Source organism: Vicugna pacos, chromosome X (genome assembly GCF_048564905.1).
Source record: "Vicugna pacos chromosome X, VicPac4, whole genome shotgun sequence".
Lineage (NCBI taxonomy): Eukaryota > Metazoa > Chordata > Mammalia > Artiodactyla > Camelidae > Vicugna > Vicugna pacos.
In genome coordinates this window covers 27,824,725-27,841,841 of record NC_133023.1, presented here as the reverse complement: position 1 = coordinate 27,841,841, position 17,117 = coordinate 27,824,725, and the positions used below count along the sequence as shown (strand labels likewise).

At 35.2% G+C, this 17,117-nt stretch overlaps 1 protein-coding gene across 1 annotated transcript in view; it reads right to left on the bottom strand.

Annotated features, from left to right (window-relative positions):
- The window catches only part of CFAP47 (cilia and flagella associated protein 47), a 421,952-nt gene that overhangs the window by 154,638 nt on the left and 250,197 nt on the right, over positions 1–17,117 (bottom strand). Inside the window, exon 45 of the mRNA XM_072956043.1 lies at positions 10,498–10,672. Coding sequence (XP_072812144.1) covers positions 10,498–10,672 — 175 coding nt within the window. The remainder of the gene's footprint in view (positions 1–10,497; positions 10,673–17,117) is intronic.

Sequence of the window (17,117 nt, the reverse complement as noted above, 5' to 3'; positions counted from 1 at the left end):
TGATACAGAAGGGAGAAATTCAGTGTTCCAATCAAGTTATAATCCCCCACAGGTGAGGCAAAGAAAAGATGTGGAAAAGAGGTACCCTGAACTGGAAAGAGATGGGAGTGAAAATTCTCAGCAGCGCCATCGTTTGCCCACCATTGAGGCTGCCTGGACTGAGGCCAGATTACAAGAGTACATGATCCAATTCTCTGACTCAGCCAAGGAATCTGTGAGCACTGCCATTAGACAGCTTTGTGAATTGAGGACAATACTGTAATCATTAGCTCTGCGCCCTGAAGCATGATCAGGAGAGGTGAGCACAGGACTGTTACTGCCCTTGAACACATTCTCCAAAGATGACACATATCAATGACTCAGATTAGGATAAAAAAATGACAGAAAGGAGAGTTATCACTAAAACATAAATATTAATGGTCAGACCTCGAAATTTATAGATAAGGTATTCATGGTTTTATCTTTTAAGTGTCTACTCACCTACCAACTACTGAAACTAACATCACTCCCTTTTTTACTGCATCACCAGACCCCCATTTTCCTAATGATTGATCCACAGATACTTCTATAGTAAGTGAGATGGTGAGGTGCACCTGGGGAAGCCCTCCACATTCCAGAGGCGGTCAGGAGGCACCTCCCTGAGGAAAGACAGGATTATTATTTTCTTCCAGAAGAACTATCATCATAGTATCTGTCATGATACTTTACTTATTAAAACACAAAAGACAAAGATCAAAAAAAATGTTTGAAGCATAAAAGACAAAATAAAAGTCTCTAAGACTCTGTGTTTAATAGTAAAATGAAGAAATGTACTAAAGAAAGGAATGGCAAATAATCATAGACACAATGCTTAAAAGAAGCTGACTTCAAATACTTCCTTTATGCTTTATTACACCTACGTGTATGTTACAGTGGAACGTGCCACAAGTTAGCATCCATTGCATTCAACTGCCCACAAACTTTAAGACAAAATTCCATTCCAGACATTATTTTTCTGACATTCACTTTTTAAAAATGCAAAAAAGTTTTATGTTTTGTTCACCAAAACAAACAAAATGATATAGCAGTGACAAGCAAAATCAGATTTTTCTAAACTATCTAGTATGGTTAACTTATCTAATTACTCTGCCTGATTTCTAAATTTCACTACTAAAGTCCTCTGCATGAAATTTAATACACCTTAATGAAAATCCCTTTTTGAACCACCATACATGAAAGTATAAAATGAATTCATTTAAAAAAACTGTACCTTTGTTTTTTCTGAAAAATAGAAAGAGTGACTATTATTCAAGAACCTTCAAGTATTAGAAAAAAAATTGATCAAACAGGGGAAGACTATGTATCATTTTCAATCACTATTATGCGGTAAAAACAATTGATTTAAAATATTAATGGCTGAGAGTTATGAAAAGGGCTGACAACTGTACACATATGGTATGTCAATCTGGTTACTCATAACTGGTAGATCATCTGAAATTGAAAATCAGAGGTGATATCCTCTTTATTAAAACAGTATTACTGAAGTCAAATTTTGGGCTAACTTCTCATGTGATTAGCCATATTTCTCTATGTTACAATCACTTTCACTACATCTAACTGGCTAGTTATCTGAAAAAGTAAATCCCTGAGTCACAAGATGGAATGAAAGAATGAGTCACAGAAGAGTGGAAACCAATAATAAAAATGCTATTCAAAGCATATGCCCCAAGGATGGCAAACACTAGGGACAACTTCCCATATCAAATTTCTGAAAGACAGGAACCCTCTCTATTGTGTTCACTGTTATATCTCTGGGGCCTGAACATTGCTTACACACAGAAGGCTCTCAATAAATAGTCACTGAATAAAGTATTCCATCATTCAGCATCTTTGTTCAAAGAAGCTGAAGATATATGTTCACAGTGAATTCTGCCACAAACAACTTGCTTCTAGTTAAACTGTTTAACCTCTCTGGGTTTTAATATCCACATCTATAAATGTGGATGCTGGAATAAATCAGTGGCTTTCAAACTGGATTCACCAGCACCCCAGCCTTATGAGAATCTGCTTCATGAACCATTGCTGGGGATACAAGAGGAGGTGGGGAAGGACAAGCGGAGTTCTGGAGCATCTTCTCTAGTTTTGAAGAGAGAAGCTTTACATTTGCATTGTGTGGTTCAGAATATTTCAACATGCCTTTGAAAACATCTATTTTTATTGTTAATACACTCAAACACTCAATGGGTCAAGAAAAAACCCTGGGAAATTAGGAAATACTTTAAAATTAATGAAAATGAAGGTAAAACACAAAAACTTATGGGATTCAGCTAAAGCAGTGCTTAAGGAAAATTGATAGCTATAAATGCTTATAACAAAAAGAAAAAAAATCTAAAATCAAGAACCTAACCTTCCACTTTAAGATACTGGAAAAAGAAGGGCACCCTAGCTTAAAAGAAGTAGAATAAAAAAATAATAAAGATTAAAGGAGAAATTAATGAAATAAAGAAAACAACAGAGAAAAATCACTGAAGCCAAAAGCTAGTTGTTTGAAAAGATAAACCAAATTGACAAACTTTTAGCTAAATGGACCAAGAGAAAAAGAGAAAATATTCAAGATATTAGAGAAAAATCACTGAAGCCAAAAGCTAGTTGTTTGAAAAGATAAACCAAATTGACAAACTTTTAGCTAAATGGACCAAGAGAAAAAGAGAAAATATTCAAGATATTAGAATCAGAAATGAAAGTGGGGGCATTACTTCTGCTTTATATAAATAAAACAGAATGTAAGAAAATGCTATAAACAATTGTGTGTCAAAAACTAGCATAAATGACATAAACTAGAAATAGATGGAAACTTCCTCAATCTCATAAATGGCATCTACAAAAACCCTACAGCTATCACCATACTCTAAAGACTGGATTCTTCTCCTCTAAATTCAAGAAGAAGACAAGGATATCCCCATTTATCACTTATATTTAACGCACCGGAGGTATTAACCAGATCAATCAGGCAAGGAAAAGAAATAAAGAGAATTCATTTCAGAAAGGAAGATATAAGACCATTTATCTATACATATGACATTAAAAAGAATAAAATACTTAGGAATATATTTAACAGAAGAAGTACAAAGTTTTTTTTTTACACTCTTAAAACTACCAAAAAAAAAAAAAACCCTAAGGAATAGCTAAGCAAATGGAAAAATACTGCATGGTTATGGATCAGAAGACTTAATATTGTTAAGATAACAATCCTCCCCAAATTGATCAATAGATTCAGTGCAATACCTATCAGAATGCCAGATGGCTTGTTTGTAGAAACTGACAAGCTGATTCTAAAACTCATATGGAATTGTGAGGATCCCAGAACAGCCAAAACAATAAGGTTTAAAAGGAACAAAGCAGCAGGACTCATAGTTTCTGATTTCAAAACTTACTACAAAGCAATAGGAATAAGAAAAGTGTGGTACTGGCATAAGGATAGACCTACAGATCGACAGGATAAAACAGAAAATTCAGGAATAAACAATGTAACTATGGTCAACTGATACTCAACAAGGGTGCCAAGGTCATTTAATGCCAAAAGAACAATGTTTTCAACAAATGCTGACAAGCCCGCTGGATAGCCACATGAAAAACAATGAAGTTAGACCCTTATCTCAAACAATATACAAATATTAACTCAAAATGGATCAAAGAACTAAATCAAGAATTAAAACTATAAAATTCTTAGAAGAAAATAGAGGGTTACAGCTTCATGACCTTGAATTTGGCAAAGGATTCTTATGATATGAAAAGCAAAAGCATATAAGAACAACTAAAATGGATAAACTGGATTTCATCAAAATTAAAAACTCTGTGCTTCAGAGAACACTATCAAGAGAATGAAAAGACAACCAATACAATGGGACAAAATATTTGCAAATCATATATCTGATAAGTTACTGTGTTTAGAATATACAGAATGTCTGCAACATAATAATAAAAAGGCAATCCAATTTAAAAGATGGGCAAAGCATATGACCAGACATTTATACAAATAAGATATATACAAGTGGCTAATAAACACATGGAAAGATGCTCATCACTAGACACCAGGAAAATGCAAATCAAAACCACATGAGATGGCACAACATTGTAAACTGACCATGCTTCAATAAAAATACATATACAGAAAAATACCAATAAATTATTTATATTAAAAAAAAACATGAGGTATCATTTTCACCCATCAGGATGGTTATAATAAAAAAGTCAGATGATAGCAAGTGTTAATGTTGATGCAGAGATCTTTGAACCCTCATACACTACTGGTAGAATGCAAAATGGTACAGCCAGTTTGAAAATAGTCTGGCAGCTCTTCAAATATTTAAACATAGAGTTACAATATGATCCAACAATTCTACTCCCAGCTATGAGTGTGTGTGTGTGTATGTATGTATATGTATAATACTCAACAGAAATGAAAATGCATGCACACAAAAACTTGTACACTAATGTTTACAGCAACATTATTCAGGTAGAAACAATTCAAATGTCCATCAAATGAGGAATGGATAAACAAAATATTATTTGGCCATTAAAAGGGATGAAGTACTGACACATGACAAAACATTGATGAACTACAGAAACATTATGCTAAGTGAAAGCAGCCAGTCACAAAATACCTCATATTCTATGATTCTTTTTATATGAAATCTCTAAAATGACAAATCTATATACAGAAAAAGCAAATGATTGCTTAGGGCTGCAAGGAGGTGTAAATGATGAGAGGTTGACAGCTAAAGGGTCTTGGGTTTCTTTGTGAGGTTATGGTTACACATATCAATGAATATACTAAAAGCCACTGAATTATATACTTTAAATTGGTAAACTGCATGGTATGTGAATGAAACCTCAATAAAGCTGTTAGAGATAAAATACCTAAATAAATAGAAGAATAGAGTTTTGAGAATGAGTTTATATATTTTTCACTTGATGTAAATTCAAATGACAGGTATTACCTTATATGACTATACTTTGAAGTCTTCCAAGTAACTAGATTATAACAGAACCTATTATATTTGTAGTTAAAAATAAATTTAAAGATCAACAACAGAGCTGTGTGTCCCTTGCTTTTCCTGAGATATTTCAATGTATTATATGGATTACTAATTTCCTTCCAAAAGATAATCCTATTCTTTCATAGACTGTAATGGAACTTGATGGCTTACAATTGTGGTGATCCTATGTGAAAAATGCATAGGATTTGAATTATATTCCTAAGTGAATTAAAGAAATTTTATTTCCAAAAGTCTTTACAAATTTGAAAACTGGTTTTGCCAAAACCAAATATAATAAATATAATAAAAATACAAGCTTAACTCAAGGTATTTTGAGAAACATTAAAGTACACTTTTAACATTAGGTGACCACTGGCAGTGCTGACAATATAGCAGATTGTTTCAATTAAACTCAGTTTAATCACTAAAACTAACATTTAAAATGATACTCTGTTAAATGAAGTTTACTTTTTTATTCTATTTGAAATACCTTTGTGGTTATTTGATAGAATGCAGAGATGTAGAGTTTATTTTTCAAAGAATATTTAATAAACTTAAAGTAGGAATTTAGTTTCATTTTTATTATAATAATCTTACAGTCTTTTTCATACTGAAGAATAATTTAGGTATTACAGCAATGTATTTAATCTTTGTAAAATGGGTAAACCTACCAGAACTTACCTAGAGTGTTAGCTATTACTAATAAATATTTACTATATGTTTATGATCACTTTGCATTAAACAGTTGTCATGGAAGGATTTAGTGGATATCTGTCACCTATTTGACTGCTAATTATTAGTAAATATTACCAAATCAGGAAAGTCAGAATTAGGTGGAAGGAGGGAGAGAAGGAAAATAGTGTTCCTACAATATGCATTTCCAGTATGTCTGTCAGGTATCCCTTGGGAGAGAAGAAATTGGGTCAATAAAAGATGCTAGAAACTGAAGTGATAATTTTTAAGAATGAGGGTTTTGAGCTCTGTGTAAGCAGATCAGCAAAACCAACCCAGGGCTTTTTCTTTAAATGTCCTTACATATAGTTTTCACGGGTGGCATAGAACATAGAGGAACTTCCACACTGGGGAGGTGACTTAGATAAGTGCTGCTGGATCCACTAGAGTTTTCCTGCCTACCTATGACTATTGAGGTCTGTAACAACATACTCTTCCTGTTCATAAATTTCAACATCCTCAGAACCACAAGTAGATGAGATTTTAAATCAATATCTACAACCAGGTGAAAGTGCAGGTTTTATGCAGTCTGAGGCTTTCACAATTTAGGGATCATTCTTCAAGAGAAAAGAATATAAAACTACAACTATAATAGTAGGTGTAGGGACCAGAAAAGGGGGTCAAAAAAGTGAAGAATCAGAAAGTTTATGCTCCTTTAGTATCACTGTGAATCTGCACCTGAAATCACTAAATGTTTCAGGAATATTTCATGGCCAGATTTAATAATTCTTGTGCCTAGAGATGAAGTGCTTTAATGGTGATGAGATTAGAATATTATTAATAGCCAATATGTATTAGGTATACCATATAGCATTTAAATTCTCAACATACGTTATCTCATTAAATTTTCATCTACGAGAGAAGAGACAGGTGCAATTATTTTCTCCATTAGTGAAGAGCTGATGAACACCTGAATTATAACAGTGGCAGTACAGAAAAAGGAAAGGAAATAAATGACAGAAAATTTTAGGTCTACAAGATGAATTTCAGATATGGGCTCAAAAGAAAGAAGTTTCAAGTAGTATGCCCAGATTTTTAGGATAAGAGATAGGTCAAGTCCTACCATATGAAATGATAAAGATTATGTAATGAGAAACAAATAAATGGAGAATTATAGTGCATTCATTTTGAATTTGAGGGATATATCTCTATATTTACCTACCTACCTACCTATTTATACATCTGTATCATATATATCTAGGTGGGCATGTCTAGTCTGCCTCTGAACATGTAAGTTGAAAAAAGAAGGAAAAGGGCAGGAATAAATACTGGTGATGTTAATGGCCACTTTAATTATGGGAGTGTACAAAGTCCCCTAGGGGATGCATAAAAAGGAATAATAGCCCCAGGAGGGTAAGAAGAGCCTTGAAGATTTCCATATGGATGGAATAAACAGAACTCACAAAGAGACTAAGAAATCTTGCCAAGGGGATGGAGAAGAAATGCAGGGAACAAGGATAAAGCCTTTACCTCAAATGTCTATAATTCTAAGAGTAGATTCTTAACCATTCAGGTTGAATGCTACAGAGATCCAGTAACATGCAGACTGAGAATGGTCCACTGAAAGCAACTAACTGCATTGCTACAGCGGTAGCACAAGCTAGATTGGAGAAGCTAAGAACTAGTCATGCAAGAACAGAAACTGCAAATGTAGATCCCTCTACTGAGAAGTATGTTTGCCAAGGGAAAGGCATGAATTTCTTTCGCTTTTGAAATGTGAGAACGCTTGGGAGCTGAAAGTGAAGGGACTACTCTCACAGAAGATGGAGCTGTGATAAATATGGAGAAGAGCCCAAGAACAGGTTCTGAGATAAAATAAAAGATACATATAGCAAAGTTGATAGAGAAGATTCCTACTATTCAGAGACTAGTACGAAGGCGATAGGAGGGTTTAAGGAAGAATATGTGTTCATGTTGCCCCTTTTCTTCCAAGAGAGAAAAGGTGCAGTCATTTGCCCAGAGGAGGGTGGATATGGGGAAAAGACTGGAGTGAAGAGGATGTCTGATAAGAGGGATAACAGTGTGAGACAAAAATATCTATCAGGAGGATTAAGAGAAAAAGTATACAAGCCAACCATCACAGTGCTTTGTGTACTGTTAGTGCTCAATAAATATTAGACCTACCCCAATCCAGTATCATAAAGGAGTCAGAGGATCTCTGAGATCTGGGAAGTGAGACAAGTGATGTTTCTTTTGCATGGGAAATTGTTATATATGTACATCTGTTGGACAGAGTTTGATGCATCTATTATGGACACATGCACTTTCTTTATAGCTTCATTTCCTTCCAGTGAAAGCATCACAATGTTAAATGGTAGAATGGAAAAAATATTTTTTCTAAGTGATGGAGCTGAAATAAATATGGATCTAAGTAAATTATTTTTTTTTACTAATTTTGGCAACAGCTATTGTTAATCAGAAATGTGGGATTTTCATTAAGAATTTCAAAAAGGTAAAGATTACTAGGCAACATTAATATGAAAGGGCAGAAGACGTCAAAACTACTTTCTTTTAATGAGTTTAGAACTTTGAGAGATTATATGATCTTATTTCCGCTCCTTTCCTGAAATTAGCAGGAACACTGGGCTATCTCTACTTCTCCACATAAACACTTGCCATTTTTTCCTTTTCCAATCCTCCCATAAAAACAAGATGTATTTCTTTATTACCATATTTATTGCTAGGACTTTGCTGGTATATTCTATTGAAATTGGTTTATGCCATAAAATTAACTTTTTTAAACCTTTAACTCTAATATTCTTTACCTCAAATTCTAATACAATGTTATTTACTAAAGTTAAAATGCTGACATTCTTTTCCTTTTATGAATGAAGTCTACTGCTTCACAACCGAATGTACATTGTTAAGGATATGTATTTGATTTGACCGGCTACTATCTCAATTTAGAATATTCTGTCTTTGTAAACTTACTTTATTTAAATATATACTGAAGGAAATGAAAACAGAAACTTGGGCTGAAAGCTTCCTCTATAAACTCAACTGCATAGAAAATTAAGTTAGACATGAATCATGATTGGCCAATTATACTGTAAAAGTTCTATGCATAATCCTTTAAAATTGTTTGCAGTTCTATTTTTCCTAATTTTCACAATAATCTTCTTACTGAAATGGATAGTTAACAGTGAGATGAAGGACAAATAATAGTCTTAGAAAAATACTAAGTGAAAGACTTTTAAATGTAAACTACTTCACACATATATAATTAAACAGCATCTTAATATACCATAGTCTTCATTCGTAAGCCTATACTGTGAGTTTCATGTCAAATCTATGCTATGTATCCTTATTTATGCTTTCTTAGACTGAAAATTCTTCAATATTTGAATTATCCTCTTTAATCAACTGTATTAATGTTAGTTCTATTTGTAAACACACCTATAAGTGCCTCTCTGTCAACACTTACCCACCGTGTTACGAGAGCTACTTATCTGTTAGTCTTTCAAAGGGATGAATATGGAAATCTTCATGATTTTGCCCAAAGGAATTAATGCTCAGTAGTGTTGATGAATAAATGGCTGAATAAATGAATAGCCTGGACTGACAGTCCTAGCTGGGTTTATAATGCACACAGCTTTACCCAGTTATCTCAAAAGGGATTAAAAAGTTTTGAAAATAAATTCTTCATTTAAAAATTCAACAGCCCATTGAAAAGCTGGAGGTAATAAAGGTTAAAAAAAAGACAAAAACTTAACTTAACATGAGAGGTTTCAAACTGTCAGCTGGTCAAACGTGCCCTCACACTTGCTTGTCCAGCTCAAGATTTTATTTTTATTTTCTGTAATTTGAATGTGTAGACAGGGCATTTACTCTTCAGTTCGCCATAGGCTCCAGCATCCCTATTTCTGTAGATCAGATTCAATTCATAAATCCTTGTTACCTGCTTAGTCACCTGGCATTTGAATCTGGGATCTCAGACCTCCTAGGAAGGCAAAGTGAACAGACTACCCTGTACCTTATCATTTGCAATCACCATCTCAGATTCAGAAATATTTTATAGTTAACACAAAGCCATAGTAAAATAACAAATGAAAAGTCCTAGTAAAGAAATTATATTCCTATTATGATCCACTGCTTTGAAAAGAAGTGCAAGAAAAAGTATAAATTAATTTTGAGTACTTTAAATTATTTAGTCATATAGTTTGTATCTTATCACTTATACACTTATAATTAATAATGTAAATGTATTAACATTCTGTTAAATCTGGCTTAGTCCTGCCTGATCACAAATATACAAAATAAAAGAAACCAAAACTAGGTATCCAACTAAAAAAGGCCCTTGTCCAGATGAAAGATAAATTATTTGTAAATAGCACTGTTTTCCTCTGGTATCTCCTGCTGTCAAAATCCCTCCCATCCTTTAGAGGCAGCCTCAGACTCAACTTCAGGGCAACTTCTGTAACCAAGTTCACTTTAAAAGCAAGAGCTCACATTTCTCAAAGTGCACTTATTGTCTTAATCAGATAACCACTCTTTAACAAGGACAGGTTGGCAAACTTCAGTATCAGTATTTGACACGCAAATTCAGTACATAATTTAAATGACTATGATGCATATTGGTTATTTATAAAGTAAAATATCAGTCAACAATTGGTATTTATATAGCTGAACTATTTCTTCAATTATATTAGGAATATCCTATTAGTTGAAATAATCTCTTCTTCGCATTTTAGTATTTCACAGTACCTGAGCCAGTGCTAGATATTGCAGTCTCCACATTATTGATTACCTGTATTATTTGCAGAGTTAATTCCTTGAGATTGAGTCAATTTAACTTGAGTTCCTGGAACCTGAGGAATGCAGACTGTTTTGGGGAAATTAAAATGTTGTGGAAGGCTTAGTTCTGTATTGTATGAAGTGGAATTTGGCCTCTTCAGCTTTGAAATATTAAAGAGTATACAAGTCTGTAAATAAACAGAGAGTAAAATTGGAATGTAATTCTCTTACTCTTTATCTCCAAAACACAAAAGATAGCGTTAAGTATTTAGACTCCATATTTGGGAAAAAAAAATCCCTCAAGAGATTGTAATTTGTTAATTTCTTTAGACATACTATTATTTATTTGGTGGAAGGCAACACTAACATGTTTCATAGACTCAAGGGAGTCATCCTTTACTAAGAGATGCTCAATTTCCCAAGCCTGAATCCTTTCAGTGTTGAGGAATTCACTGTCTTAGGAAGAAATCATTCCACTGGTGAACAGCACTGAGGAAGTACTTCCCTCCGTGAGTTGAACCTTGTGTTCCTTAACATCTATGCATCAGCTTATTCTTATTAATAGTACAATTAGTCCCCTCCCTTTTGCTAATGACAATTTGGAGAAAAAATATTTATGTACATATAAGACCAGGTCCTGCCCCTCCACCAACCTCCAAACAACCCTTTCAAATAGGTTTGAATTTTCAGTCCATTCAACCATGACTTATATAATGTGAGTTATAACTTAACCCCATACATACGCTCCTCTGGACACAATCTAGTTCAATACCGTCCTTCTTAAAATAGGACACTGAAGATAAATCCAGCTCCCTAAGAGTGAGCCAAGCAATGCAAAGCACAGAGGTATGCAATCACTTATTTTTATCAGGACGTTCTACTGCTAAACACCGTAGTACAGCGTAATGGTTAGACCAAGCCTTCTCGAAGCTAGACTGTCTGCACTTGTACCCCAACTCTAAGTCAGCTTGGCCAGGTGATTAACCAAAGCTGGAAAGTCTTCATTTCTAAGATATGGGCAATAGTAGTTCACACTGCCTAGCCCTGGTGGGAGTATTTAAAGTGTTAACAAATGCCAGATTCTTGGAGCACATTTTAATTATTCAATAAATGTTGGCCATCATGATCATCCCCATTGTTGTCCACATCATCATCAGCAGCATGACTGCAATCATGATATCATTACACAGCAAAAATAAATTTCAGTTCCCCTGGCAATTATCTCATTCACTGGGTTCATTATCTGTAAAATCCACAAGGATTTTTTTCTCACAAAGTCACATTTTCTCCCTACTTTATTTTGGCAATTAAAATCATGTAAACACAGAAATAGAAATCAATTCACTCACACTTATCATTGTTTTGGTTTATCTTTCTAGTCATTATGAACATATTATCTATTTATATCAGCAACTAGTTCTCTACCCAAACGTGTATCATCTGCCTTCTGTATCTGCAAGTCATTCAAAATACTACGTACTGACAGACTCTCTTCTCTTGATCAAACTCTAGTCAGGTTCCTCCAAGCTCTCTTCTCGACTAGGCCTCAATGTTAGCCTATAAAAAATGCATTCTCAGCAGAAAGGATTTTGTCCATCCATTTCCTTCATCCATACACACTAAGAGACTTGAACCAGCACTAACATAGTTTCTAACAGCTCAAGGCCATATCCCTAGGATGACTCAGGTCCCCTTTTCCAACTAAAAATTGGCACCTGGCATCTGCTTCTAAAGGATTGACTCACACTGGCACTTGCCATCTACCTCTACAAGGGACTAAGTCATGATCTGCTGTAGCTGCTGACCTTCAAACTCCCTGAAAGGAGTTTGAGGTGGGGGATCAGGAACGAGGAACTCCATGCTCTGGGAAAACTGGTGGAATAGGCCTTCAGATAGTCAGATATTTTCGGGAGAAGATTTTATGAGCCCAAATTCTAGATATGAGGGCATCTCCTCATATCTAGATCTAGAAAGGCACTAAAATCATTAACAGTGACATCTGCTCTTTGACCAGCAGTAACCTTGACAAGACTACCAGCGACCTTCTGCAAATAAAAAAATGTGTGCTTGATTGCATGTACTCCCCACTTTACCAAAATCACATATATCCTGACTTTCCCTTTACCTCTTCAGAGCAGGTCCTCAGAGCTATCTGAAACGCTGTCTCCCAGCTATAGTCCTTATTTTGCCCCAAATAAAACTAAACTCACAACTCTCATGTTGCACACAAGATTTTATTTCAGTCGACACCCTTGAAGTACCTACCTGGGAAAGTTCAATGCTACCAGGATAATTAACTGTTCCAGCTAAAATCTGGGGATAGGCAGATAGGCTTCTGAACCCCTCCTAGAGCAGTTACTTTAGAAAGCTTGCCATTATAAATCCTTTCTCTCCCCTTCTGAGATGTAAATCTACCACTGGAGATGTATTCTCAAGGACCTCAGAGCCCTCTCTTTGAAATGCAAAAATTCATGGAGAGAATGATCCCAGGCAGGTGGGTACTTAGTTCTAACTTGCATCACTACCCACCTCCTGTCATAAAGATTTCAGAAGTTTATTCCTCTTGATAAGCATCAATTAACAAGTCCAGGTCACTTCCGTCAACTCCCTCCTGCTTCCTGTAAATTTATACTTCCCAGACACTGCTCATTGTCCCTTTAAAACTCCCAGTTATTTCTGTTACAAACAGCTTAGTTCATGCTGGATCCTACTCCCTATTGCAACAGTTGCTGAATAAAGTCTATCCTTGCTTTATAACTAGGGTCCAGCTTTGCTTATCATTAGCACTAAGGACAAGTACTCACTATGTGATCTGGAGTGCACTTAAATTATACAAAACCCTTTTCTTTATTCTTCTAAATCCTCACCAGGAGAATCTCTTAGATTTCCTTTTTTAAAATGACAAATTTCAAAATTTCAGTGAGTTTCCTTGCCATTTATCCCAGAGAACACTACATGGCTTTTAAACCATAAACTTGAGGAAGTTAATAGAAAACATAAGAAAATACCCTTGCAAGCTCTGCATCCTTCCAGTACCACTGAGTGTATCATTAGAGTTAGTTTATTAATGGCCAGGAGGATATGGTTTCAATACACGAGTGCTAAGTGGTGAAGTACCAGAAATTCACGCTCCTGACAAAAGATCCTGTCTCTCTGGGTACATTAAGTAGATACATCATAATGTTACTACCTTATAAATATTCCAAAAATTCCAACTGTACAGCACTGTAGAATAAAAAATTAGTCATACATGTCACTTTTCTTTGGTAGAAAAGTGATTACGTTTATTCAATTAGATTTAGTTCTAAACAGATTTATTTCAAAATGATTTTAGATTTTGTTACAAGTTATTTTATGCTATAACAGAGAATTCTAGACTTTCACTTATTCCCTTATACAATTTCATGGTAGTAAACTAAGAAATGAACGTATGATCTACAGGCTATGCAGGCAAGGAAAAGAATAACAGACTGGGAGGGAAAAACCTAAGCCCATTTCTAATCTGTCACAAATCTGTGTCACCTTGTGCTACTATCTTACTACTCTGGGGTGTTTACAGGTCTCTAAAAGTAAGAGGTTGTAATACGTGTCTCTGAGTGTCCAGCTTTATTTGTTTTCTAGCTTGAAAATACAATAATGTCTCTACCCTGATCTAGGCTGCGATCTCTGCCCTGTCAGTGAGGGCAACTTAGGTCTTTTTATGCCTTGGCCATTCCAGTTCTGTGTTATAAGTGTAATTCTATCATCTCTACCTTTTTCCATGGGGTCACTGAAATAATTTGAAAAGTGCACAGAAAAGCATTTGAGGGAAAAAAAGTAAAATATTATGCAAGTAGGGGATGTTTTTAAAATTAATCTTGTTTACTGTCCTGCTGTAAAAATATTAGCATTACTATATTTCAAGAGTGCACGGATAACTGCACTTGAAAGCAAACCTCTGTAACTACATGGAGAGAAACAAAATAAGGTGCTACACATTCTCATTTTCTTAAACTGGCACATTCAACTTTTCTCCAGTTATTTTATGCATTTGGAGATTTCTTGCTGAAACAAAAAAATGCATGATATTCACAGAATTCAAAGAAAACAGTAATTTCTGGGTGAAAAAATCAATTTTTAAATTTAGAGACTAAACATTTAAATTTGAAAGAAGTCAAGATTTAATCACAAATAATAACAACAATTATTATTATGTCCACCAAAAAATTCAGAGAAGTTGAGCTAGAACTGTTCAGAATTCTGCAAGCTCCCCACCCCCGCAACAAAGGACAAAACCGAGCAATTAATCATTGGGACAACAGACTGACAGACTCAATGCCTGATACATATTCCTGAGTTGATTTACAGATACTGTAACTGCCACCAGAGGGAAAAAAGTTAATTGTATGATGACCAGAATGCAGCCATGACATAAGCTTCTCCACCTTGAGCAGTACTTGAATCTATGGCCAGAATACAGTTCCAAAAACTAGCCCTAAGAGAAGAGGATTAACATTTTTGCTTATAATAATCTATATCTTTGTGGGCATCAAAATAATTGTAATTTGTTCTGCCCATATATGTAAGTGGGGAACTAAAATCGTCAGCAAAGAGATGCTATGGACCCATGTTAACATCTTCCACTCTGAAAACATGGTGTGCTATGTCAGCATGAAGAAGTTACACAAGACGGAACTTCACTCCTAATTCCATAGAAATGGAGTGATGTTTGACAGTGGGGAATTGAAAGCAGCTCTTTTGCCCCTTTTCTCTTCACCCATTTTTATCCCCTTCTAACGCTAACCTAGTTAAAGGAATGAGTTCAGTAGGAAATTGAAACTAACTCCTGACTTATGCTCTCCCAAATGCACACCATGCCTTGTCTAACCTGTTGATTCTTTTCCTAGATAAAAAGAATGAAGAATTAAGCAGTTAAAGAATTACTAGCTCTCTACTCCCAGTGGCCCCGTAAGCAATCTTATAGTCAGATCACATGGGCAAGATCACATCTGAAGAGTCAACCAGTCTGCACACAATGGAGAATGAAGCAGAATTCAGCCTTCCACCTTGATGATTCACTCAGATTCTTCCCCCACCCCCACCCCCATTTTCCCCTTTAAAAACTGTCATGGCTGAGCAGAATATTTGGAGCTGGTCTCTAGACATGAGTTCACTGTCTCCCCAGATTGCTAGCTTTTCTGATTAAAGCACCTTTCCTTTCTACTGACACTTGCCTCTCAATTACTGGCTTTTGAGCCGCGAGCAGCCAAATCTGAGTTTAATAACACAGACATACAGATACTCATCCTGCAAATGTGGGAGGGAAATAAGGATACATCAACAGAAAGATGATTCTGACTGTGAGAAATCAGACTATGAGGCAATGTGGATTGACCTCGGCCTATACAACGAAGACTACAGGTTTAAGGTGCCATTTGTTTGTTCAGGCACATGTGTAATTCAAATTAAACAATGACAGTACTCCTCATGCACAAGACATTGAGGGAGAGACAAAAAACAGGTCACAAAAGTTTTGAGATTTCTAGAAATTCACAATCTGATAGGAGAAATAGGTAAAGAGAAAAATAAATCCGCTACAAAACATAATTTGGTAAATGCACAAAGAAATACAAAGTGTGCTGGATTCCAGGGAGGAAGCTAAAAGAACAGAGAGAAAGACAGAAACTATATGCATACATAAATAATAGAAAGGAGATTCATGGACATTTAAATAAAATGTTTTGGGGGTAGGGTATAGGTCAAGTGGTAGAGCGCATGGTTAGCACACATAAGGTCCTGGGTTCAATCTCCAGTACCTCCGCTAGAAATAAATAGGTAAACCTAATCACCTTCCCCAATAAAAAATTAAAATAAACAAACAAACAAATAAAATGTTTTGACAAGAGGTAAGAATGAAGGCAATGAATTTAAAGGAAAAGAGAGAGAAGGAGAGAGCTTAAAGTTTGAAAAAGCCCCCTATTGAACATTTTTATCGTAATGGTGCGCTGAAAGTTGAACCAAACCCTTCCCAAATGCACTGCTCTGTAGAAGAAGTGAGCATTTTGGTATGAGCTGAAGAGAGCCATTGGCTTCTTCAATGTCCAAAGTGGATGGGTTAGTCCGGAGGGTGTTCAGAGTCTTGGCCCTGGATATTTTCCAGCTAATGAGAACTCAAAAAATCCACGTCATACATAAAATATCATCAATGGTTAGATATCAGTGATTAGACTGTACTGATTCTAACATTCTGAAAAATCAAAGAAGAAATCACCCCTATAATGCCAAATCTTTTGTTGTATATGTAAATGAAGGTAAATCTTAAACAACAAGGATGAAAACATTTCGCATCCATTTCTTCAATGAACTAAGATTTAGTGACTTCCTTTGGCTCAGGACACACTTTTCCAGGCACTGGTGATATGAAAGTTAACTAAACAAACATTTTCTCACAAATTCCCTTGCTGGAGATAAGAGTAAACACACAGATATACTACTCTCAGACAGTAAATGCTACCTGAGAAAATTCAAGTGAGTTTAGGGTTTGGAGAGTGGCTCACAGAAGTTTAAGGGATTTTTTAAAAAAATCTAAGTTGGTAAAGCAGAACCTCACTGGGAGCATTTTAGCAGACCTGAAGTTCCTGAGGGACGCAGCCT